Here is a 27,526-nt window from a genome sequence, read left to right as displayed (position 1 = left end):
AATCATACTGACTACATAACCATCTAGTCATTCAAAATCTCACCTCCTTCAACTAGACTTGAAGGGAAGACTTATGATCCTAGGAATGATTAGTAGGATGCCACGTGGATGAGAGGAGGTTAGTGAATCTGCTGAGGTGGTTTTGAAGGTCAGATTGATGCCTAGCTACTCAGGCCTCCCTGCTACTTAGCCTCTTGAGTCTCTCAACTACTTAGCCTCCCGAGTCTCTCGGCTACTTAGCCTCTCGATTCTCCCGGCTACCAATCTTCTTCGATCTCTTGGCTACCAAGCCTCTCGGGTCTCCTGGCTCTTTAGCCTCTCAGGACTCCCGACTCTGTAGCCTCTCAGGTCTCTCGGCTCCTTAGCCTCTAGGGTCTCCCATCTCGTTAGCCTCTCAGGTCTCCCGACTCTTTAGCCTCTCAGGTCCCTTGACTCCTTAGTCTCTCGATCTCCTGGCTACCAAGCTTCTCGAATCACCTAGTTACCAAGCTTCTCAAATCTCTCGGCTACCTAGCTTCTCGGATCTCTTGGCTACCTAGCTTCTCAGACCTCCTGGCTCTTCAGCAATGCAAGATAAAAAACCATTTCAGGAAAAGAATAACCATTGTACAAATCCTGATTATTTTAGGAAAAAGATAGTGACATAAATAACTCTTAGATTATTTAAGGAATTAAATAATAATAGTATAAAATTGAAACAGAAGGAAAAAATCTATCAATCTTAATTATTTTAGGAAAAAAGGCAGCGATGTGAATAAATCTTATATTATTTAAGGAATTAAATAATGACAGCATGGAAAGGGGAACAGAAAGAAAATGTCTACTTTCTCTTTATAAAAGATGGTCCTTTTCAATTTCTAAGGTACGCAAACAGATACGCACTACTACATAGACAAAACCCTAATATTCATCTTCTTCATTCTCTAACTTGAGCGTAGGAGTGGCTATGCCAAGGAAGCCCTTGGCTGTCATCCTAACCCTCTCCTGTTGCTTGTCTCAATCCAGGCTCCCAACCAGGCCATCATCCTCATTGTCGTTCGGTGATTAGCGATTAGATTGGAAACAAATCAAATTCACCAGTGATTATCCATTGACGCTCATGGACAAGATCAATCATCTTTACTTGTCTGAGTTAAAACACTAGTCGTCGAGCATCAATGGTCTGCAGTTTCACTTGAATGGTTATGGATTCTCTATTAATCTCACATTAATACATCTATTATTCGCTTGAGAAACATCAAAAAGAGGAATCATATGGTAAAACGTTGGTTCATTTGCTTAGATAAATTTGTCCCTAACCGGTCTAGCATTCAACGTGCACAGATCGTGCTCATACATGAGTCAACTTAGTTCAGTAAAATCAGGGCCCTAAATTTGCACCTCCTATAAGCTCACTCATGAGAGAGAGCTTCTCCCCATTCATATGTTCACAACCTCAATGCTTATAAGACATTATGCCATGAAACTACCAATGTGGGACTAAAGTCCCATTCATAATGTAGTCTCCTTTCTTTCCACCTCCCTTGTTTCCATTCATATTTCCAACATATTGTTTGCATATGACATTGTTTTGGTTAATGAGGCACGTAAAGGAGTAAATACTAAGCTTGAATCATGGTAGAGAATATTGTAAGTAAAAAGATTTAGTCTTAGTAGAGTAAAGACTAAATATATAAAATTTAAGTTTAGTAGTATTAGACGTCGCAAGAAAATTATTAGGATAAGAGATGACGAGTTACCTATGACTAAGAGCTTTAAGTATCTAGGATCATTTTTATAAAATGATAGAGGGGTTGATAGAGATGTTTTGCATAGAATACAAGTAGGATGGTTGAAATGGAGAAAAGTAGTAAGTGTTCTTCGTGATCGTAAAGTATATCTAAAGTTTAAAGGAAAGTTTTACAAAATAATGATTAGTCTACTATGTTATATAGAGCTAAATGTTGGGATATGAAGTGAGTACATCTGTAGAAGATAAGAATCGCAGAGATGAGGATGTTAAGGTAGATGTGCGGATATGCAAGAATGGGTGCAATAAGAAATAAGAACACTAGAGAGAAATCACAGTGGTGCCTATTAAGAGAAAACTCCAAAAAATGCGTTTAAGATAGTATGAACATGTAGTGACTAATAAATACCCTAGTTAGGTGATGTTAGACAATAAATACACATATTAATTAGAAAGAGAAAGATCAAAAAAGACTTGATTAACAACGATAAAATAGGATAAAATTCATTTAAATGTAAATGAATATATAGTAGGGGATAAAGCTCAATAACGTAGGCGAATCCATATAGTTGACTTCGCTTAGTGGGATAAAAGATTAGTATGTTGTTATTGTCCAACTTTTACTCAAGTGTACCAAAAAAGACTTGTATTTGGTTGATTTTTGTCCAACTTTTACTCAAGTGTACCAAAATTAGGATGATTTATGCTTAGGCTGAAGTCAATTCTTACTTAGTCAAGGTTGTTCCTATGTAACTAGGGTTAGATTTAACTTTTAGTCTTGGGCTAATTCCTTCTTCTTATTTAACATTTTCTTAAGTTGATGTATTTGGATTTGTACCATAATGAACCTTTTAGATTTGGCTAAATTAAGGTTGATTGAAGTTGGCTTGGTCAAAATGATAAATTTGACTTAATCAAAATCAGGAGTTTACTTTGGCTGATTTAGATTTCTTAATTAGATCATATGGGACAAATTCAATAGTAAACAATCAATTACCTGATTCTTTAACATTATTCCATAATGTAATCATGTAAATATGTAGAAAGTATTTCCAATTAAGATAGTAAAAGCATATTCATTGATCTTATCAACCAATGCAACTATATTGAAAATAAATGTTCCTTTTTATGCTTCATCAGTGGTCACATTTTGCTCATAATTTTGAAGATTATTGTCATTATTATCATCTTGAGATCTATCTGGATCTTCCTGCTTCTGTTCTCCTTGAATGACTTCCTTTTCTTCTCCCCCAAGTTCCTGAATTTCTCCACCAGTTTCAGGATCTTGTGAAGTTCCATCAGAAGAGTTCTCTGTGACGTCTAAGTTTATCCTACTTGAAACTTCAATGCCATCTTCCTTAGTGTTTTCTTTGGTTTCTGAAGTTTTTGAAGCCTCATTCTCGTGAAATGTTTCATCACTAGGATGAATTGTTTGATCTTTACCAGCATCATTGCTGCTTCCAGCGTTGGTACTTGAATCTTCTCGTAACTGAACATATATTTTGGGTTGATCACTAGCTGCACCTACCAGTATTCCAGTGTCGTCAGTTTCAGTTTTTGGTACTGTAGGATTTTCTACATCTTGGGAAATTGTGTTGTGCTCTGAATCATGATTTAGTTTGATATCTCTTTGAAGGGCTCCTACTCTTCTTCTTTTAGTCCTTTTACTGTGTCGACGTTTACTTTTGGGTTGCTCAATGGTAAAATCCACACCATTTTTACCTGTATTCGGTTGAATGATGAACTGAGAATTCTCAATATCTTTTGAATCACCATGTCGTTCTGTTGCCTCAATTTCTCCCAAAATTGTTTCTGCACCGTCGGGTTTGTTATTGCCATTTGGGATGGTAATCTCATTGTCCTTCGGTTTCTCTGGTTGTTCTTCGGCATCCTTTGGGTTTGCTAGACTTGTTTCACTACCTTGAGAAACTTCAATCCTTTCTGACCTAACTTGTGAATCTTCTTCTGTCACACTTTGGCTACCATCAATTCCACTTTTGTCCAAGTCTTCATCCTCGATGTTGGTCTCAAGTTTCACCCAGGTTTCATCTCCAAAGTTCACTTCATGACTAATTGATGGATCATTTGCATTGATACCTTGTGTCTCATCTCCCGTAGCATTAGTTTCACTAGCATTTGCACTTGTTAACGATGTAGTATCTTCCAGATCCTCATTTTCCTTAGTGTTGTCAAGTGCCGTGACATTCTTGATGGTGTGGCAATCTTCTGCCAGGATGTTCTCAGGCTGGTGTACTTCTGAAAGCTGATGTTTCAGTTCTTCAATTTCAGCATTCTTTTGATTCAAAAGATCAGTTAGAGCAGAAAGTTGTCGGCTTGAATCCACTGATCCTTCAGCTTTCGCTGTTATTAGATTGATCTGGGTTTCCTTCTCCTGAAGAGATATTTGCAGCTCATTTTGCATCCTTTCAAGATCAGCAACTGTTGCTTGTTTCTCCATGAGCTTATTGTAAAGCTCTTTTTTCTGGTGACTCAAAGAGATTGTCTTGTCTCTTAAGCCTTGCAGTCTGGTTCGCAATTCTTTAGCCTTGATTCTTTCTTTCTGTGCATATATATAAATGGAAAAATTAATGTCTTTATGTGAATTCGTAAATTTTGATGTCTAAGTGAGCTAGTAACTTGCAATCAAGCTGCTTGATTGTACCACAACTTAATGATGCTAAAGTGTGATTAGCTTATGTAAAATACGATATTCAAATAATAATTAAATAATAAATGTTATTGGAGAAATAACTTTATGGGATTTTCAAAAAAATTTAGAAAATTTTTAGTATTTAATTGGAGCCCGTATGACTCGTTTAGGAGGGGGGATGAATCTATTGGGATAGGAGAAAGTCTGTTTAGATAACTCAATTACAAGTGGGTGGATCGGTAGGTTTTGGTTTAAGCACAACAAAACAAGAACAACTCAAATAAGAAAATAAGGAGAAATATAGAAAACTCACAAATTTCTTATTAGAATTGCATAGATTACAAGCCTCTCAAGGTAAGACTCAAGGGGTTGCTTGATGCCTTGCGATGAGTTATAAGGCTCCTTTATATAGGAGCGAGAGCCTAAAGAGAACAAGATGCTCTCTGTGGCTTGCTGGCTAAGGGATAAGGTTCCCATCACACTTTACATACTTTACATAAAGCTAGATAAGAGATAAGATTCCCTGCCACAATAATCTACTTTACATAAAGATAGATAGCTAGGAGCTGATTGGATTAATAAACCTAAGTTTCCTATTTAAACCTAGGTTTTATATCTTATCTTTTCCTTTCCATTTTCGATTCCTTCTTCGTTGATCTCCCTTCTCCTCTCGCGATCCCCTTCCCCTTGCGCGCCACTGTCGAGCATCGACGCCGGTAACAATGAATGGTCGAACCTTCGGCATAGCCTACACGACCTCCAACACCAGATACGGCTTCAACGGGAATGGAGACTAGCCCTTTTCTGACTTCCTTGGGCTAAGCAGCACCGACCTTGTGCCCTATCTCTTGATCCGTTGTCGCCTCGCATGATTGTTGGACTCCTGTGCGCCACCGGCCCCACTTCGACCACAAGCAAGAAGCTATGCGACTGACCCCGTGTGCCATCTCCTGATTCTCTCCCTTGTTGCCCGAGCCCAACTCATCAACGCCTGCCCTCTTCTCCCGATCTCTTTGACGCCGATCACCATCGCCACTTGCAACGCTGGCATCACCTCTTTCGTACCCTAGCCTGGATAAGCACTGCCTTGCCCTCTTCCTCTCTATCATTGGCCAATCACTAGGTGACCAGAAGATTTGGTCATGGAGAGGAATCCACTGGCATTAGATTGAGGTAAGACATGTTACGTATTCGAACAGTGAAGACCTAATTCCATTCTCTGTATTAAAATGTTGAGATTTAATGCTTGCTGATCATTGTAGCTCTGACCATCACTCTACAGTGCTCTTGTGGTACTGTTCGCCGATGATCTAGAGCTCTAGCCATTTTCTCCGACTGTGCATCACCTCCAGCTCAACCACCAGTGATCATTATTAGATTTGGTGAGTATCAGGATGAATTCTGGTTAACACAAATCTAATTAGGGAATGAATAAGATTAGGATTAATGATGAGATTATTGGATGAATTGGAGTAATCAGAATTAAGGTGAAGGCAATTGTGAGACATTAGTGTTTCTAATCAGATTTGGGTTTTGTTTGTGTTATTCGATGTACATTAGATCTAAGTGTAGATATCTATTCTGTGATACAGGACTTTTTACGAGACGAGCATCTTGACGTGGGCATTGTTTAGAATGATCTACGAAAAGGGCGAGTATTTCTTCCTTAGCCTTTATAGTTCTTTGAACTTAGTGCATGGATTATCTGATAATTAGGCTACTTTACCTTGACTCCACTCGTATTTTATTTGTGCTTGATACTTATATGATTGATCTTTGAGATGATCTGCTTATTATCTGTACAGTCTCATCAATAGTTATTCCTACTCTGTAGTGTACACACGTATATGGTGTGTATTGTGGTGTTATTATGATGATTATGCATATATTAGTGTGCACACATATATAGGTGTTGCTACGTATTGTAGATATTATTAGCAGACACATTTTGGATCTTTTCAAGCATATAGATATATATATGATTGATAGATCATGTTTTTGGATATATATATGTTTAGTGTGCACACATATCTGATATGTTTTATTGGAGGATTATGTTGATTATACTTGGGTTGTATATACGTACATGTATGGTGAGTATTACTGGAGGTATCTTGTTGATTAAACCTGTGGTGTGGAGTGTGTATAAATGTCTGATGTATTATTAGAGATATCTTGTTGATTATATCTATTTTGTGTGTGCACTTGTGTCTATTATGTTTTATTGGAAGTATTATATTGATTATACTCATGGTGTATATGCATATATATCGAGTATTATTGGAGGTGTATTGTCGATTATACCTACGTTGTTATGTGCACATGTGTCCAGTGTGTACTGTTGGAGGTATCATGTGGATTATACCTATGTTGTGTGTGCGTCGGGTGTGTACTATTAGAGATATCATGTTGATTATACCCATGTGGTGTGTGTACACGTGTCTGGTGTGTACTATTGGACGATCATGCCCATCATACTTATGTTGTGTGTGCTCACGTGCCTGTTATGTGTGCACGTGTGTTGGGGGTATTATTGGTAGTATCATGATGATTCTACCTATGTTGAGTGTATACATTATATCATTGACTATATATCCTGTCAATTAAGTCTCCTACGAGTGGGTGACCAACTATGATGTTGAGAGAATTGATAGTGATCTGTCAACTAAGTCTCCTACTGATGAGTGACCCACTATGATGTTGAGAGAGTTGACAGTGATCGTGATATGTATACCCTATCAATTAAGTCTCCTACGAATGGGCGACCGACTATGATGTTGAAAGAGTTGGCATTGACTTGTCAACTAAGTCTCCTACTACTGAGTGACCCACTATGATGTTGACAGTGGTGGTGAAATACTTGCTGGGTTATACCCTAGGCTGCCCACAGATTATCTGTGGTAGAATGTTCTCGCGCAGCTGGTAGCTAGATAGCTACATCTTGTCTACCCACGGGTTATCTGTGGTAGAGTCTCGTGCAGATAGGGACCCTAATATTTTTGAATGTCCACCGGTTATCTGTGATAGAATGTTCTCGCGCAATCCCTAACTAGATAGCTAGATGTCCTGGTCATTTGTATTTGCTTATGGTGAAGTGTTGCTCTCACATATGTTGTATTGTCATACGATGGATTGCTTGTGGAGGAGCATTGCTCCAACATATGATGTATTCTTGTGATGGAGCGACGCTCTTACGTGTGGTGGTCTGTTACTGTTTTATTATGCATGGTTATACTGTCACATATATTGCTCAGGTGTTATGAACAGGTCTATTGATGATCCCTAGTGATTTACTGATCGTTATACCATATGTGTTAGACCGGTACGGGTATGTATATTTGTTATGTCATATATATATATAATCATGTTCTTATTTCCTTACTGACACTGTATATCTTTGATCTCCTTACACTTTTGCTCATGCACTACCATGTTCTTATTACCCGCTGAGTGATCTGCACTCACCACCCCTTGTACTGATTTTTCTTTCGCCAGGTAACAAGTAGATGATGGAGGAGTTGCTTGGAGGATCCTGGTTGCTAGTCCCACGTCACATCTGAGATCAGTTGTCCATGTTATTTCCTATTGCGCTATTGGTACTTTGTATTTGGTTTTGGTATTGTGTTATGTATTTTGTATATAGTTTTGAGCTTGTGGCCATTTTTATTCTGTTTGGATTTTATTGTAGTATTAGTCATGTCGGCATGTAGTCAGTCTATTTTGTTGTGTTATTTTTTATGTTTTGCTTATGTCTTCTGTTGTGTTTTGTTTCAGCCATATGGGTTGTTTATCAACTGCGTGGTTGTGTTTACTTCCAACCGTGTGGGCTGATTACAAACTGCGTAATTGTGTTTACTTCCATCTGTGTGGGTTGTTGATAGCTTGTGAGTAGCCTTGGGGCATTATATACATGTTCCATTTGTCACTGCTATAGGGGAGGTGTTGTCAGATTTTCATCAGACAACCTTACCCTCGGGGTGTGATAATTTATTGGTATCAGAGCCACAGGTTTATGAGGCATATTTTTTTGTGTTTCGGATTTTGTGATTTATTTTCTCGATATAACTTTTCGAGTTTTGGGACCAAGCAGCGGTATGACATCTCCAAGATATAGGAAAATAAGGTATATTCTAACTGTTATCATTCTTGTTTAGGTTCATTATCTTGTTTAGTTATGTTGGAATGTATAGTTATTTCTATACCTGTCTGTTAGGTATTCATTGACTTAGTGTTAGTATGATGACACTTAGTGAGTCAGCCTTATTTGTAATCATGGTCGAGGATGACCACGGATGTGATTAGTTGACACTTTGGGACTCAAACCTGATGTAGAGAATGTAGAATTTTTTATAGCACCAACTGATATCAAGTTGGGAAACAGGGGTCTATTCCATCAACAAATTATTGGAGATCAAAGTTTGCAGTCTTGGGGAATGCTACTAGTTATACTAACCCCGGCTATTACCTGCTGGGTGGAAGATAGAGCATGTATACCCTTGTTGTCTCGGTCAGTAGATGACCGACGTACTCTTATTGGTTAAGTTAGTAGAACACTGATTTATTTTTGTTGGATCGATCAATAGAAGACCGACTTACTCTATTTCATAGAGATTCTGACCTTTAGGTTACTTGTAGGTATGTTTTAGTACATGACTTGTACCAACATAAAAAAGACTGAATTAGATATATACCATTGTTAGCTTGACCAGTCTATAGAAGATCGATGTATCTTATTCCATGGGGACTTTGACCATGGATTGTGATTCGGTGATAAGGAGGGACCCCGGTCAGCAGGGTGGTCAACGACATGGTGAAGGTTAAAGTCCGATCGGGCAACCCCCTCTCCCGCTCGGGTGGAAGAGGGTCCGGGCGAATACCAGTACAGCTCGGCTCCATACCGAGCTTCCAACGCTAAGAACAGACGAAGTAGGCGCCGAGCGACCAGACCACTCGGACGCACATCAGCGAAACATTGACGACCGAGCAGGCTACATTCGGACACAGCTCCGGCCTACATAACGTGGAACCAGGACAGTGGGATGTTGGCCGAGCGGCCATTCCGCTCGGCCCGAGGACAAAGGCCCACCAAACGGCCAAGGGCTGGCCGAGCGTCCATCCCGCTCGGCCCACTAACAGACAAAAGAAGGATCAGCCGATATCCTCATAGAGACTCACACCATCGACAGACAGCATAGTTGACGGCATGGGCAGGCAGAAGATCGTATGGTGGAAGCTTCCATTGTCTTGTCAGAATTATGCTCGGGTCATTAAGGTGTGTCGGACATTTTTCTGACACGTCTCTTCAGGGTATGCTTTGAGGGGCGTGCAAACATCCGAGAGCGTGCATGCGTTCCCAAGGAGCCCTATATAAAAACCCCCCAAGCTTCGACGGAGGTATGCATAATCTCTACTATAGCCACAGTTACTTTGCCATTTTGTTTCCTCATTTCTTCTACATCGTCGGTGTTTGACTTGAGCGTCGGAGGGCCATCGCCGGGGAACTCCTCCCTGACTCGGCACTGACGTTGCTATGGTTGCAGGCTTCATTGACAAGGAGTCCACCACCAGTCATCAGGAGTGCCACGTCCCCAGCATCCATTGCCTCGACTCTCGGACATGATCAGATTTTATATACCTGATTGAATAACTTATAAGGTGCATTTGGATAGATGCCCCCACTGATATGGAAAAGTGTAGCGCTAGTTGCTTAACACTTACGAGATACAACCGTTATAAGATGTAGAAATTGAAGAGTACATTCAGATATATGATTTGTACTCATGCGGAAAAGATAAAGATTGCTGCTTATCCTTTACGTGACCAGGCACTATTGGTGCAATATCCCTAGATCAAAGTTGACCTGGTTGACTAAGCTTGAGTTGGCTCAAGCTTGAGTGTTGATGATAAAGAACCTTGTAAATGGATCGCCTTAAAATTCAGCTTGGGGAAGGGTATTGACGCCACACTCAAGCAAGATGAGAAGATGAGTGATAAGTCATGGGATTTGATCGCCACAAGTTGTCTTGATAAGATCGGAATTAGTTCTTTGCCTAAGAACTAGAAGGAAGCTCTCACCAAAAAGAAACTAAAATTTTCCTTCAAACTTACTTGATTTTCCATACAAGAGTTCTCCTATTTAACATCCCTTAAGATCCACTATGCACTAATTATGCAATAAATATCATGCTTGCATGCATGGTATTTATTATCCACTAATGCAACCACTAATCCCTAATACTAGCTTAATGCAACCATGCATGCATGATATTTATTATACTAACTTAGGAACTCTCAAAAATGCATTAAAAACCCACAAAGGACATCAAAAGTCACTTTAGAAAAAAAAAAAAAAAAACCCCAAAAATGCATACGAAAATGGTCCTCATGTTGGTCCAATTTTACTTTCAATTTGAAGGAATGTGATCCATTTAGTTGTTGCCTCCATTGTGCATTGATCCTCCTTTTCCTTGAGCCCCATTATTAAGCCTTCCAAAGTTTGCTTCATTTTCTTAGTCTTGAACCTCGTCATGGGTCCCCCAATTCCCTTCAATGCCTCTTCTTGGCTCACATCATTCCCTCCTTCTTTAGGTGAATTCATCCTCGAATTTAGGTCATCATCACCTACATCAAAAGGACTCAAATCAGCCACATTAAACGTTGCACTAACACGATACTCACCGGGCAAATCAACTTTGTAAGCATTGTCATTAATTCTTTCCAACACTTAGAATGGTCCATCTCCTCTTGGTTGAAGCTTTGATTTCCTTTGGGTAGGAAATCGTTCCTTCCTCATATGAACCCACACCCAATCACCGGGTTCAAGGACAACTCTTTTTCTCCCTTTATTAGCTCGATTTGCATATTGCTCCATTTTCTTCTCAATTTCAGCTTTAACTTGCTCATGAAGCTTCTTCACATATTCTGCCTTTGTTTTGCCATCCTTGTGAACTAAAGAAGAAGTGTTAGGTAAAGGAAGCAAATCAAGAGGTGTTAGTAGATTGAACCCATAAACAATTTCAAAAGGAGAAAATTGAGTAGTAGAATGGACCGCCCTATTATAAGCAAATTCAACATGAGGTAAACATTCTTCCCAAGATTTAATGTTCTTCTTAATAATTGCTCTAAGAAGAGTGGAAAGTGTCCTATTTACCACCTCAGTCTGGCCGTCAGTTTGTGGGTGGCATGTGGTGGAGAAAAGAAGCTTTGTTCCCAGCTTGTTCCATAAGGTCTTCCAAAAATGGCTTAAAAATTTGGTGTCACGATCTGAAATAATGCTCCTAGGCATGCCATGAAGTCTTACCACCTCTTTGAAAAACAAATCTGCCACATAAGTTGCATCATCCACTTTGTGGCAAGGTATGAAGTGTGCCCTCTTGGAGAATCTATCAACTACCACAAAAATGGAGTCTTTACCTTTTTGAGTACGTAGTAGCCCTAAAACAAAATTCATAGACAAATCAATCCAAGGAAAATTAGGAATAGGCAAAAGCGTGTAAAGTCCATGAGGTAATGTCTTAGATTTTGCTTTTCTACACACAATGCACAGTGCACAAAATTTCTGCACATCGTGTTTCATGTGTGGCCAATGAAAATATTCAAGAAGCATTTCTAAGGTCTTTTAAATCTCAAAGTGTCCCATTAAACCCCCCTCATGTGCTTCCCTAACTAGCAATTTACGCATAGATCCTCTAGGCACACAAAGTCTGTTATTCTTAAACAAGTAGTTGTCATGCCTAACAAACTCATTTTATGATTTCTTTTCACACGCAGCATATAATTGGGAAAACTCATTATCATGTACATACAATTCCATAATATGTTCAAAGCCAAGCAATTTAGTTTCAAGTGTAGCTAACAAGTTATACCTTCTTGAAAGTGCATCTGCTACAACATTTACCTTTCCTTGCTTATGCTTAATCACATAAAGAAATTGTTCAAGAAATTCGACCCATTTGGCATGCCTTTTGTTGAGCTTCCCTTACCTTTTCAAATACTTCAAAGATTCATGATCACTATGAATAACAAATTCTTTAGGCAAAAGATAATGTTGCCATGTTTGCAATGCTCTAATAAGTGCATACAATTCTATATCATAAGTGGAATAGTTGAGAGTGGCGCCACTTAATTTCTCACTAAAATATGCAATGGGATGACCATCTTGAAGTAAAACAGCCTCAATACCCACATAAGATGCATCACATTCAATTTCAAATGATTTGGAAAAATCAAGTAAAGCAAGAATGGGTGCATGTGTGAGTTTATCCTTAAGTGTTTGAAATGCATTTTCTTGATTCTCTCCCCATCTAAAACTCACGTTTTTCTTAACAATTTCATTTAGGGGTGCTGCCACTGTGCTAAAATCCTTCACAAACCTCCTATAGAAACTTGCCAACCCATGGAAGCTCCTAACCTCACTCACAGTTTTAGGAGTTGGCCAATCTCTAATGGCCTTAATTTTCCTTTCATCAACCTGCACTCCTTTAGAACTTATGACAAAAACAAGAAAAACCACATGATTAGTGCAAAAAGAACACTTTTTCAAGTTAGCATATAGTTTTTCCTTTCTAAGGATATGCAAGACAGATTGGAGATGTGCAATATGCTCAACAAAACTCTTGGAATATACCAAAATATCATCAAAGTATACTACCACAAATTTTTCAAGAAATTCTCGTAAGACATGGTTCATAAGCTCCATAAAAGTGCTTGGTGCATTAGTTAACCCAAAAGACATTACCAACCATTCATACAATCCATATTTGGTTTTGAAAGCTGTTTTCCATTCATCCCCTTCCCTTATCCTAATTTGATGGTACCCACTTTTCAAATCAATTTTAGAAAAGAAGCAAGCACCATGCAATTCATCAAGCAAATCATCAAGTCTAGGGATAGGATGTCTATACCGAATTGTGATGTTGTTGATGGCTCTACAGTCAGTGCACATCCTCCATGATCCATCCTTTTTGGGCACCAAAATTACGAGTACAGCACAGGGACTTAAACTTTCTCTAACCCATCCTTTTTGCAATAACTCCTCCACTTGATTTTGTATCTCCTTTGTTTCTTGAGGATTGCTCCTATAAGCTGGCCTATTGGGCAGAGAAGCCCCAGGAATAAGATCTATTTGGTGTTCAATCCCCCTCATTGGAGGCAAACCGTGAGGTACTCCCTTGGGAAACACATCCTCAAAATCCTGCAAAATAACAACAACATCACTAGGCAAGAAGTTAGTATTAGATTCCAAACAAGTTCCCGTGCACAAAAGAAGAAATATAGGCTGCCTTGTTAAATAAGCTTTCTTCGCCTCACTTCCTCTTGTAAACAAATTTTCTATTTTTCTCTCTTTCTTTTCCTCATTCTCTCTTTTCTTTTGAATTTTGTCCTCAAAATCAAGTATTTTCTTTTTCACACACTCTTTCTTTTTCTTAAGCTCTTGCTCTTCTTTTTCTCTTTTCTCTCTCATTTTTATTTGATCCTTACAAACCTCCCTAGGTGATAACGGTACAAGTATGACTTTGCGAGAATTGTGGACAAAAGAGAACTTGTTGGAGAATCCATCATGGTGAGCACGCCTATTAAACTGCCAAGGTCTTCCAAGAAGAATGTGGCTTGCCTCCATAAGCACAATATCACATAGAACTTGATCTTCATATTTGCCAATGAAGAAATTAATCAACACTACCACTATTACTTAGCCATTGGAGTTTATATGGTCTTGCATGGGGTGGTCTTGAGATTGAGTTGGGTGACCAACCTAGTGCTTGCCACATTGGTACAACTTCCACCATCAATGATCATAGAGCATGTCTTACCTTGAATAAGGAAGCGGATATGAAAAATATTTTCTCTTTGGTCCTCCTCATGCTCCTTGGCTTGGCTTCCCAATAATCTCCTAACCACCAAGAGATCTCCATCTTGCACATAGGCTGCTCCATCATTTTCCTCATCGCTTGAGGAAGAGGAATGAGAAGAAATTTCTTCACTAGAGATACTCCCATTATCCCTCACCACCATAGTCTTCTTATTCGGGCATTCGGATGCAATATGACATTTTCTCAAACACCTAAAACACTTGATATCCCTACTCTTAGAAGTGGAAGAAGAGGTAGTCGGAATAGGCTTCTTAGTGCTTGCTGCCTCCTTAGAATTTGAAGAAGAACCCTCCTTCTTTGGCTTGTGTCCTTCCAACTTGAAGAGTAATTTGGAGAAGAGGATTTCTTCATAACGCCCTTTCTCTTTAATTGTTGCTCTATTTTCATTGCTTAATGCACTAAATCGTCAAGCTCCACATAATGTTGTAACTCCACAATGTCTCCAATATCTCGGTTTAGGCCATAGAGAAACCGAGCCATGGTAGCTTCCCTATCCTCCACAATATTAGCTCTAATCAAAGTCACCTCCATCTCCTTATAGTAATCATCCACACTCCTACTCCCTTGGGTGAGTCTTTGCAATTTGTTGTGCAATTCCCTGTGGTAGTGGGAAGGCACAAATCTTCTTCTCATCAAAGTCTTCATTTCGTCCCAAGTGTTGATAGGATGCTCTTCATACCTCATCAAAGTCTTCATCTCCTCCTTTTTTTTCTTTTCTTTTTTTTCAATAAGAAACCAATAACTCTAATGATTCCTTTTTTCTTTTTTTTCCCCAAATTTTCCTTTGTTTTTTTTTTTTGAGTTGAGGACCCAAATAGTGAACAGAAATTTACGACAGATAGGGATGGAGAGATCAACAAAGATGGACAAGAACAAAGATGAAAAACAAGACACAAACCTGAAAATCAAGGAGCCAAGGCTCTGATACCAAATGATAAAGAACCTTGTAAATGGATCGCCTTGAAATTCAGCTTGGGGAAGGGTATTGACGCCACACTCAAGCAAGATGAGAAGGTGAGTGATAAGTCATGGGGTTTGATCGCCACAAGTTGCCTTGATAAGATCGGAATTAGTTCTTTGCCTAAGAACTAGAAGGAAGCTCTCACCAAAGAGAAACTAAAATTTTCATTCAAAGTTACTTGATTTTCCATACAAGAGTTCTCCTATTTAACATCCCTTAAGATCCACTATGCACTAATTATGCAATAGATATCATGTTTGCATGCATGATATTTATTATCCACTAATGCAACCACTAATCCCTAATACTAAATTAATGCAACCATGCATGCATGGTATTTATTATACTAGCTTAGGAACTCTCAAAAATACATTAAAAACCCACAAAGGACATCAAAAGTCACTTTAGAAAAAAACCCCCCAAAAATGCATACGAATATGGTCCTCATGTTGGTCCAATTTCACTTTCAATTTGAAGGAATGTGATCCATTTAGTTGTTGCCTCCATTGTGCATTGATCCTCCTTTTCCTTGAGCCCCATTATTAAACCTTTCAAAGTTTGCTTCATTCTCTTAGTCTTGGACCTCGTCATGGGTCCCCCAATTCCCTTCAATGCATCTTCTTGGCTCACGTCAGTTGATGTTTGAGTTTCGGTGTTTGGCAATACATGGAGCTTGCAGATGCAATCATCCGATTGGGGAGATTGTTTATATAATTCCCCTCTGGTCAAGGACTGACCAGTTAGATGTGAAGAGTGTCAAGTAGGTCAAAGGGTTGACCGAATACTAGACTGGGAATGTCCTAACTGGAGATAAGCAGTTGGAAATCCTGGTGAGTGAAACCAGGTGAAAGACCTAGTGAGTGAAGCTAGGCAGTTGGAAAATCCTAGTGAGTGAAATCAGGTGAAAGACCTAATGAGTGAAGCTAGGCAGGTGAAAGTCCCGGTGAGTGAAGTCGGGCAATGGGAAAATCCTGGTAAGTAAAGCCAGGTGAAAGACCTAGTGAGTGAAGTTAGGCAGTTGGAAAATCCTGGTGAGTGAAGTTAGGTGAAAGACCTAGTGAGTGAAGCTAGGCAGGTGAAAGTACCGGTGAGTGAAGTCGGGCAGTGGAAAAATCCTGGTGAGTGAAGCTAGGTGAAAATCCTAGTGAGTGAAGCTAGGTGAGTCCTGGTGAGTGAAGACAGACAGATGGAAAGTCCTAGTGAGTAAAGCTAAGCAGATGAAAAGACCTAGTGAGTAAAGCCAGGCACGTGGAGATCCAGTTGGGTCAAGGTTGACCAGATGGAAAGATCTAGTGAGTGAAGTCAGGCACGTGGAGATCCAGTTGGGTTAAGGTTGACCAAACACTTGGTGTTGAAAAATCCAAGTGGGTCAAAGGATTGACCGGACACTTGGTTAAGAAGTCCCAGCAAGTTAAGGTTAACCGGATGCTAGGCATAAGGAGTTCCAACAAGTCACAACTGACTGGATGTTGGAATTAGGGACCCTAAACCTGAGTTAAGCAAGTCGAAGGAAAGTCAATCGATCAACCGATCAATTGAACTGTGGTTCAATCGATCAGCCGATCGATTGAAGGTGTGCTGCAAAGAAGGCTAGCCTAATAGATTGACCGATCGATTGGGAAGTGAAATCACAAGCACAAAATGCTCCCCAATCGATCGGCCAATCGTCCAATTGATTGGTCAATCGATTGGGCTCTCCAATCGATTGGTCAATCGATTGAGGCAAGTTTTCTGGCGCAAATGCGAGAGCACAAAAGAAGGCTGAATCGATCAGCCGATCGATTCAGCCTCCCCAATCGATCAGCCAATCAATTGGGAAACGACTGTTGCGCAGGATAAAGTCGTTAGCGAGCGTCTTCCTCCGCATCTCTTCCTCTTCACTTCTTGCGACGATTTCTCACAGGTTCACGCCAGATCTTGAAGCTTCTTGAAGTAAAGTGTTGTTGCACTTCCAAGGTCAAGAGGCGTTCCACACAAGGAGAAGCAAGCTAGGGTTTTGTAAATCTTGTAAGATTTGTATTGTATAAACTTGTTTTTCTTTCTTCTTGTATTGAGAGGTTGTACAAGGCCTCTCTACCTTCGGTAGTTACCGAGAAGAAGTGTTTTATTAGTGAATGAGTGAGTGACGGTCGGATCCTTGGATTAGTCACCTCTTTTTGAGGTGAATACCAAGTAAATCCTAGTGTTAGCGTTGTGAGTGTCCTTTATGTGTATTTCTGCTGCATATCATCATCATCAAAGTAAGACAACAAAGCGCGACGAGCTATTCACCCCCCCCCCCCTAGATACAAATCAACCCTAACAGGCACCACGTGAAGGAAATGCAGAAGATGACTTTTGGGAACAGAGCATCTCTTGTTGATGATTCTGAGATGCTTTAGAGAGATAGTATTTCTCTACCTCTTCTTGTATAGCTCGCATCAGGAGTTCTTGAAACAAGGCGAGGATTGGTCTACTCACCTAACGTTGTTCCGTGGGAGATCCTGACTCATGTACCGATCGGATATGGTTAGATATCCTCGATAGTACCTAGAGGTACCTAGAGATATACGACCCGTAATCATGTATAGAGGTGGTGTTAATTAATTAACACCTATGAAGTTCCACCCTCACCGAGTGAAAATATCATATGATGATCTTTGAGGGGCAAACGGTCTAATGACAGTTTGTTTCGACCAGCCATTAGTGACAGTGCTCCTCTACCCTTGTGTTCATGACTCGTCGCTAGAGGTTGCTGAACCTTTAGTTGAGCAATCGTAGTATGATCGGTTACAAGACAATGGTTAGTCAACCTAACTAACTTTGTCTCCGTCAAGTAGCTCAAGACCTTGACCACATAATTATTTACTAAAGGTCTTGAAGTTTATATATCAAATCAGAGTGCTCGACCTTTTGTTGACAGTTGTCGGAGGACATTTATGGGAGAGTTGTGGAGATACCCTTTTAATGGGTAGACTCTCAGTCAAGATGTTAGGTGACTATTTGGACTTTGTTATGGGATTAGCTAGGACACAGAGAGGACATGATGCGATTTGAATAATCGATGATCGGTTAATCAAATCTGCTCACTTTATACTAATTCGCAGGATAGATTCTTTGGATCGAATAACATCTCTAGACTTCATATGGTATACCTCTGAGTATTATACCGGATAAAGATCCGTAATTCATATCATAGTTTTGGCAGAGTTTATCATGAGTATCGAGCTCTATTTTAGTACAGTTTTCCACCCTTAGATAGATAGACAGTCTAAGCGCACTATACAAACGTTAAGAGATCTATTGATACTGTTTGTTATTGATTTCGAAGGTAGTTGATTTACCCACAGTTGGCTAGGCAGTAATGTGGGAGTAGCTGAAGCATAGAGAGCTCATGACCTATAAAGTATTATAATCTACTTAAAGGTAGATCATTACATGGTTGCATAAGGGAACTTTAATCTTTTATGGTTGGAGATTTGTTAATGAAACTAGGATGGAGTAGTATATGGGTATGTTGCTTAGTCATTACCTGTATATGAGGATCCCTGAGTGTGAGTAGTAAATTTAGGGATCAAATTTTTTTTAGTGTGGGAGAATGTAAAATACGACACCCAAATAATAATTAATTAATAAGTGTTATTGGAGAAATAACATTATGGGATTTTTTAAAAAAATTTAGAAATTTTTCGAGATTTAATTGGAGCTCGTATGACTTGTTTAAGGGGGATGAATCTATTGGGATAGGAGAAAGTCTGTTTACATAACCCAATTAAGCTGAGAGTTGATTGGATTAATAAACCTAAGTTTCCTATTTAAACCTAGTTTTTAGATCTTATCTTTCCCTTTCCATTTTCGATTCCTTCTTCGCTAATCTCCCCTCTCCTCTCCCGATCCCCTTCCCCTTGCGCGTCGATGTCGAGCGTCAACACCAACAACAACAAATGGTTGAACCTCCGACATAGCCTACACGGCCTACAGCATCAGATGCGGCTTTGACGAGAAGAGAGACTAGCCCTTTTTCGACTTCCTTGGGCTAAGCAGCATCGACGCCGTGCCCTAACTCTTAATCCGCCATCTCGTATGACTTGTTTAAGGGGGATGAATCTATTGGGATAGGAGAAAGTCCGTTTACATAACCCAATTAAGCTGAGAGTTGATTGGATTAATAAACCTAAATTTCCTATTTAAACCTAGGTTTTATATCTTATCTTTCCCTTTCCATTTTCGATTCCTTTTTCGCTGATCTCCCTTCTCCTCTCCCGATCCCCTTCCCCTTGCGCGTCGATGTCGAGCGTCGACGCCAACAACAACAAATGGTTGAACCTCCGGCATAGCCTACACGGCCTACAGCATCAGATGCGGCTTTGACGAGAAGAGAGACTAGCCCTTTTTCGACTTCCTTGGGTTAAGCAGCATCGGCGTTGGCACCACCTCTTCCGTACCCTAGCCTGGATAAGCGCTGCCTTGCCCTCTTCCTCTCTATCATCGGCTAATCATTAGGTGACCGGAAGATTTGGCCATGGAGAGGAATCCGCTGGCACTAGATTGAGGTAAGACATGCTACGTATTCGAATAGTGAAGACCTAATTCCATTCTCTATATTAAAATGTTGAGATTTGATGCTTGCCGATCATTGTAGCTTCGACCATCACTCTACAGTGCACTCCTGTGGTACTGTTCGCTGATGATCTAGAGCTCTGGCCATTTTCTCCGGCCGTGTATCACCTCCAGCTTAGCCACCAGTGATCATTATTAGATTTGGTGAGTATCAGGATGGATTCTGATTAACACTAATCTAATTAGGGGAATGAATTATATTAGGGTTAATGATGAGATTATTAGATGAATTGGAGTCATCAGAATTAAGGTGAAGGTAATTGTGAGACATTAGTGTTTCTAATTAGGTTTGGGGTTTATTTGTGTTATCTGATGTACATTAGATCAAAGTGTAGATATATATTCTGTGATACAGGACTTTGTTACGAGACGAGCGTCTTGACGTGGGCATTGTTTAGAATAATCTACGAAAAAAGCGGGTAATTCTTCCTTGGCCTCTATAGTTCTTTGAACATAGTGCATGGATTATCTGATGAATTAGGTTGCTTTTCCTTGACTCCACTCATATTTTATCTGCGCTTGATACTTATATGCTTGATCTTTGAGATGATCTGCTTATTATCTATACAGTCTCATCTATGATTATTCCTACTCTGGTGTACACACGTGTATGGTGTATACTGTTGGTGTTATCATGTTGATTATGAATATATTAGTGTGCACACGTGTATAGGTGTTGCAACGTATTGTAGATGTTATTGGCAGACACATTTTGGATCTTTTCATATGTATAGGTATATATATGATTAATGGATCATGTTTCTGGATATATGTATGCTTAGTGTGCACACATATCTAATATGTTTTATTGGAGGATTATGTTGATTATACTTGTGTTGTATGTACATACATGTATGGTGAGTATTATTGGAGGTATCTTGTTGATTAAACCTGTGTTGTGGAGTGTGTACATGTGTCTAGTGTATTATTGGAGGTATCTTGTTGATTTTATCTATTTTATGTGTGCACTGGTGTCTATTATGTTTTATTAGAAGTATTATGTTAATTATACTCATGGTGTATGTGCATATATGTCAGGTAGTATTATTGGAGGTGTATTGTCGATTATACCTACATTGGTATGTGCACACATGTCCAGTGTGTACTATTGGAGGTATAATGTGGATTATACCTATGTTGTGTGTGTGTCGGGTGTATACTATTGGAGGTATCATGTTGATTATACCCGTGTGATGTGTGTACACATGTCTGGTGTGTACTATTGGACGATCATGTCAATCATTCCTATGTTGTGTATGCTCACATGCCTGTTGAGTGTGCACGTGTGTTAGGTGTATTATTGGTAGTATCATGATGATTCTACTTATGTTGAGTGTATACATTATGTCATTGACTATATATCATGTCAATTAAGTGTCCTACGAGTGAGTGACTGACTATGATGTTGAGAGAATTGGCACGGGTTATCTGTGATAGAGTGTTCTCGTGCAGACAGGGACCCTGACATTTCAGACTGTCCATGGATTATCTATGGTAGAGTGTTCTCGCGCAGTCCCTAGCTAGATAGCTAGATGTCTTGGTCATTTGAATTTGCTTGTGGTGGAGCATTGCTCCCACATATATTGTATTGCTTGTGGTAGAGCGTTGCTCCTACATACGATGGATTGGTTATAGTGGAGCATTGCTCCCACATATGACATATTCTTGTGATAGTGTAATGCTCTTACGTTTGATGATCTGTTACTATTTTATTATACATGGTTATACTATCACATATATTGCCCAGGTGTTATGAGCAAGTCTATTGTTGATTCCTAGTGATTTACTGATCGTTATACCATATGTGTTAGATTGGTACATGTATATTTGTTATGTATATATATATATATATATATATATATATATATATATATATGTGTGTGTGTGTTCTTATTTCCCTACTGAGACTGTATATCTTTGATCTCCTTACACTTTTGTCAATGCACTACTATATTTTTATTACCCGCTGAGTGATTCCCACTCACCACCTCTTGTACTAGTTTTTCTTTCGCCAGATAATAGGTAGATGATGGAGGAGTTGCTTGGAGGATCTTGGCTGCTAGTCCCACGTCACATCTGAGATCAATTTTCCATGCTATTTCGTATTGCGCTATTGGTACTTTGTATTTGGTTTTGGTATTGTGTTATATGCTTTGTATATAGTTCTGAGCCTTATGACCACTTTTATTCGATTTGGATTTTATTATGGTGTTAGTCATGTCGGCATGCAATTAATTTATTTTGTTGTGTTATTTTTTATGTTTTGCTTATATCTTCCGCTGTGTTTTGTTTCAACCGTGTGAGTTATTTATCAACTACGTAGTTGTGTTTACTTCTAGCCGTGTGGGCTGATTATAAATTACGTGATTGTGTTTACATCCAACCGTGTGGCCTATTGATAGCTTGTGAGTAGTCTTATGACATTGTATATATGTTTCATTTGTCACTGCTACAGGGGAGGTGCTATCCAATTTTCGTCAGACAACCTTACCCTCGAGGCATGACAGCTTGCATCAGATTACACTGTAGTAAAAGGTAATTATGCTCACACCATGTGTACCTCATTCCTCATCCTCAGGTTATGTGAAAGGAGATAAATCACAGGGTCAGTTTATAACCGGCCGCCAAGTTGGCTAAGAGGTGGGAGGAGATTGTTTTCCTGAGGACATGCACCCATGGGGAATTGATCCCTTTAACAAATCTATCACCCTCTAACCAACTAAACATCCCATAAGGACTCCATCAAATTTCACAATTAGAAGCAACAACAGAAAAAGTATGAAGAGAAAAGAACATACAACAACAATAACCAAGTTTGATGATGACTAGTTAGATAAAAATTAGGAATTAAATTTAATCTAAAATAAAAAAATACTAACTAACATAATTAAAATTCGTAGTATTGTGATATGTTGCTCTTGGACAAACAACAAACAATACTGTCGTTTCCTCGTCTCACACACATGCAAACCATGTGATCAGACACAACAAGAACCACACTACTATGTTTTGGTGCCCATGCGCTCGCATCTAACTCTACAAAAGTCTCCCCAATGCATGCATGTGCGTCCATATCTCAGAGAAATCACATGCCTATCTTAGAGTCAAGATTGGAGCACTTACGCATTGCCTTAATGCTCATGTTGTGCATGCTCGAAGAGGTATAACAACTTCCCTATCTAGCATGTTTCGCATGTCCTAAAACAACAAGAACCATGCTACAATGCTTTGGTGCCCATGGGTTCGTGTCTAACTCTACAAAAATCTCCCCAATGCATGCATGTGCGTCCACATCTTAGAGAAATCACACGCCTATCTTAGAGTCAAGATTGGAGCACTTACGCATTGCCTTAATGCTCATGTTGTGCATGCTCGAAGAGGTATAACAACTTCCCTATCTAGCATGTTGTGCATGTCCTAAAACAGAAGACTAACTTCCCTAGCAAATAGGAAGCAGAACCCTCGAAGAGGTATAACAACGAGCAGAGTCTACATCAATATCAAATCCTATAATGGTTGATATTGTGCTTCCTTATGAATTTTGCATAAAAGAACTCTAAAATTGCCTTTTTCACATTTTGGAGCTTCCCTTCACCCCTATAAATAGATCCTCTCACTATTTTGTTTAAATCATTCCAACTCAAGTTGTGATATTCTCCTCGTCTACTCCTCTTTAAAGAGTTTTAAAGTTTCAAAACTGAACTAGTAGTCTAAATTTAGAATACTTTTTTTCGAGTCAAAAGTATCCAACCCTTGCCTCAACCTTAATGACTTTTTATCCAAAAGGATAAGCCTACCTAAAAGGGTGTGTTGACACCCAAATATTGACTTGACAACTAATGATACAACATTAAGTCAGTGACAACCATATTCATATATGTCCGTCTACTATAATACCATGAAGGAGTGTGATGACTAACAAGTTGTAACCCATGTCTTCATACCAACACACCACCAGTTTGGGCTGTTGAATTACGAACAAGCTGACTAATCAAATTCGAACTAGTTGGATCAATTTTGATAGATCTCATCTAGCAAAAAAATTGATTTGTTTTGTTGCTAATGTAAATATTTGTGTTTACGATATTTGAAAATTTATGTACACTTGGAATCTAAAGAAGAAATTTTCTCTTTAATCCAAATAAGAGTCATTAGAGCATTTCAATCCCAACAAGTGATATTGGTGAAAAGTTGTAAGAATGTTATCCGAACAGCTGCATCTAAAAGGAAGGACAAAAGCTTTAATTTACTTTGCTGCCAACAGTTGTCGCACTTCTATTTTGGTGATTCTATGTTATGTGTGGTTAAGAGCAATCAATTTAACAAGTACACAGGAAATATTTGAGCATCAGCATATCACAAGTTATTGTCACAATCAATATCAGAACAACAACAACAACGACTAAGTCAATATATCTAACTAAATGAAGTCAAGTATATGAATTTTTTTTATATCATTGGATTCAATCCCCTATTATATTCTCATCCATATTTAAACAAATTTTATCCTAATTTATTGCTTTTTTATATCCTTTCCTTTCATCCTCTTCCTCTTATTAATGTGTGACATTGAACATATCTAGAAGAAAAAAAATTCCTACTGGGTAGAATAATCTAAAAGTGCGATCTCAGTCAAAAATGAAAATTTGCGTTATGATTGAGAAGCATGTGAATTATTCGGAGGAAGTTGCGGTGCTTATCGTAGAGAAAGAAGAGCATAAGTTATTGACTCAGTCACTTTCTACTGGAACATTTTTTTCGAACGAACTGGTGGGCGTCAGTCAGTTACCTGCAAGAGGAACTGGAAGGCGAGCAGCTCGCGCTCGTGGTCCCGGACGAGGAGGCCGAGCACGCGCCTCTCTCTGAGCTTGTGCAGGACGACGGTGCTCAACGCGGCGCCGAGCGCGAGGAATAGCAGAAGCAGCCCGCACGGCCTCGCCCTGCCACCACCGGCGCCGGCCATCTTGGTGTTGCCGAGGGACCTGGAGGAGGATCGCAGTCCCATTAGGGCTCCCTAGCAATTTGGTATATTATATAGAGGGGCGGACGGTGGTGCTGGCGGCGGCTTCACCTGGCCGTCGCCGTTGCTTGCATGCGGTGCATTCACAGGGAAGATGATGTTTGCTTGGAGTTGAAAAAGAAGGAGAGGGTTGAAAGATGCAGCTTTGGGGAGCTCATTCCGGGATTCCTCTGCTGCGCTGCCATGCGATGGTTGGCCAGCTGTGCTGTGCGTGCCGTACTATATCATTCGATCGGGGGAAAATGAAAAGGCCGTCCTTATTTATTGTTTAAAAAAACTCCTTTTTTAACAAAAATAAAAAGATCACTTCCGAGGTATTAGATGCAAAAGTGGAATCATCATCTTAGCGGCCCCTTAATCCGGCCTCATAGATGTTCAAAGAAAATAAATCATGGTTAAGTTGGGTGGGAAGGGTGACTAGCGGTCGAGTGAAATTTTAGCACAACAGACCGAGATTTTATGTTCGTGTGTAGCTGGCGACCCTCGTAATCTGTGGGGGCTACTTGCGATGTATTAGAGAAAAGTGATATCGTATTTATTTCAAATAGTCAATATTACATTTTATTTTATGCAACTACCTTTTACATGAAAGGTCAGATACCAAAAGCTATTTTACTCCGATTAAGAACATTCCAAAATCTATTAAAAAAAATATTCATGTATCTACAACTATGTGAATCTATAAGGACTTATAACAGGGGTGAAAAATAACATCTAAATATATGAAAGTTGAGTGATTGACTACTTGACACGTAAAGTTGAGAATAGTGAGCAGCGTTTAAGAGCATTCATAACGCTAATTCATTATAACATCCATCATCTTATCAAAAAAATATGGAGTCCATTGTCACATACTTATTATAATAACATATTTCTTTCACTCACATCTCTTTTAACATTAACACTCATTATTTATGGATTCCACCGTCCACTCACTCATCTCTTTTACTATTTTTTAAAATAATATTAAAAAATTTATAATTTAAAAAAAAATGAGAGAGAGTTTTGAACACTCTCTCTCCTCTATCTTATGAATAGACATTATAATACCCACTCACAATGAAAATGAAGTGTTAAATGATCATCATCCCATTGAGGATGCTCTAAAATATGAAAGTAGAGAGGGAGGTATTAATGGATTAGGTCTATTGTAATAGATGAAGTTTAATGGACTCTACCTACAAAATAAGTAAGGGGCAATTCATCTATCACTGTCTCACCTATAGGTCTTTATCAGAACAAAAGGGAGGAATCAAATATTATCTCCATTATTACTAACCAAAATGTATTGATTTTTTTTAATATATTTTTTATCATACAAACATAAAGAACCCCTATGGAGTCAAACGTTAATGCAACTGATAACAATTCTATTCATTTACAGCCATTAGGCCCTTCAAAATTGCAAACTAAAATCCACAAAAGCCTGTGACATCATCATCATATTTATCCTTTGGGTTCGATTAAAAAAATTAATTAAATGGGATAATTTACTATCTTAAATAATAATAATAATAATAATAATAATAATAATAATAATAATAGTTGATGAAGAAAGTGGGGTAGTGTGTGGTTCACCCATTAAATTATATTGGAAAGACAAGATATTGGTGGATAGTTGCACCCCATCACTTTGGAGTTTTCATTGGTGGAAAAAATAATAATTAGCTCGAGCAATTTTTATTTATTTATTTATTTATTTATTTATTATTATTATTATTAGAAAAATGAAACTCCAATCTATTTTGAGCACTAAGTTGCACGATTTCTTATACCATAAATTATAAGTTATCAAATTGTTATTATAATGATGCTTAGCTTGTTGTCATCGAAGAGTGGAAAATATTTAAATCCGAATATGGAACCCAATTGATGTATCATGTATACTTAATTGATTATAAACTTTATTTTTAATCTTTTTTTAAAGAGTTATAACTTTATCATTTTAGATAAATAAAGATATTATTAGATTCATGAAAGCCATATATAGTTGAAATTTTTAAACTTTAAATAATTAATTTTCAATCGTCATGGTTTGTGTTAAAATATTTTAATGATCTGAGTTGATCATGCTTTTGAATTCTAACATGTTTAGTAGGTCCATCAAGATGGTTCGAGTAAAGACACTTTAAAAGTCTTTGTATATATCTGATATGCAAAAGTAAAAGTGTTAACTCATTCCAAAGATTTTATTAATTCCAATTATGTTGTTAATCGTTTATTGTTTCGATGTATGAAGGTGATTTAAGTAAGTTAAATTCACTTTAATGACTCCTATACATGTATGGGTGGTTGAACTAAGTATTTGGAAGATTACAAAAGCTTACAAAAGGGAAAGTGCATGGTTTGGTACAAGAAATAACACTTAGGGTGTCTTATGAATTTTATTGTAAACTTAAAATGTGCCCTTTAGTAAATTAACTTACTCTCAGGATTACAATGCGGCAAAAGAGTATCAAGTTGTCACTCAGATATCCACTACGATATATTTATAAAGATTTTTCCTCCAAATGGAATGAGCAACCACCGAATGTTGTACTTCTGAGTCGTCTATCACAAGCACTCTCTAATTTATCTTAGTGGTCGATGAAAAATTTTTATGGAACCGAACTGATCCTCCAAATTCGGTGTTATTTAGTCAATTAACTTGGTAAACATTTATAACATGCAACTAATGAAGTGTTTTTAAAAATTT

At 38.6% G+C, this 27,526-nt stretch overlaps 1 protein-coding gene across 2 annotated transcripts; it reads right to left on the bottom strand.

Moving 5' to 3' along the window:
- Positions 1 to 2,821: 2,821 nt before the first annotated feature.
- LOC122032232 (uncharacterized protein DDB_G0290685-like) lies at positions 2,822 to 25,051 on the bottom strand. Of its 2 annotated transcripts, XM_042591503.1 has the most exons (3): positions 24,883 to 25,051; positions 24,601 to 24,793; positions 2,822 to 4,289 (listed from the first exon to the last, which is right to left on the bottom strand). In XM_042591503.1, the coding sequence occupies exons 1-3, from the start codon at positions 24,912 to 24,914 to the stop codon at positions 2,856 to 2,858; spliced, it is 1,659 nt and encodes a 552-aa protein (XP_042447437.1). In that variant the 5' UTR covers positions 24,915 to 25,051; the 3' UTR covers positions 2,822 to 2,855. The 2 variants fall into 2 exon arrangements, with proteins under 2 accessions (XP_042447437.1, XP_042447438.1); XM_042591504.1 differs by lacking the exons at positions 24,601 to 24,793; positions 24,883 to 25,051 and adding an exon at positions 4,693 to 4,746.
- Between the last annotated feature and the right edge of the window lie 2,475 nt (positions 25,052 to 27,526).

Source organism: Zingiber officinale, chromosome 11A (assembly GCF_018446385.1).
Source record: "Zingiber officinale cultivar Zhangliang chromosome 11A, Zo_v1.1, whole genome shotgun sequence".
In the NCBI taxonomy this organism is placed as follows: Eukaryota; Viridiplantae; Streptophyta; class Magnoliopsida; order Zingiberales; family Zingiberaceae; genus Zingiber; species Zingiber officinale.
Note: the sequence above shows the minus strand (reverse complement) of the source record. Positions and strands in the feature narration are given on the sequence as shown.

What these genes read in the sequence shown, in the direction of transcription:
- LOC122032232 (XM_042591503.1), bottom strand. Translation starts at nt 24,914, where the DNA reads ATGCACCGCATGCAAGCAACGGCGACGGCCAG. An exon ending in CAAGCAACGGCGACGGCCAG is followed by an intron (nt 24,794 to 24,882) that starts GTGAAGCCGCCG and finishes ATCCTCCTCCAG; the next exon opens with GTCCCTCGGCAACACCAAGA. An exon ending in CCTTCCAGTTCCTCTTGCAG is followed by an intron (nt 4,290 to 24,600) that starts GTAACTGACTGA and finishes ATATATGCACAG; the next exon opens with AAAGAAAGAATCAAGGCTAA.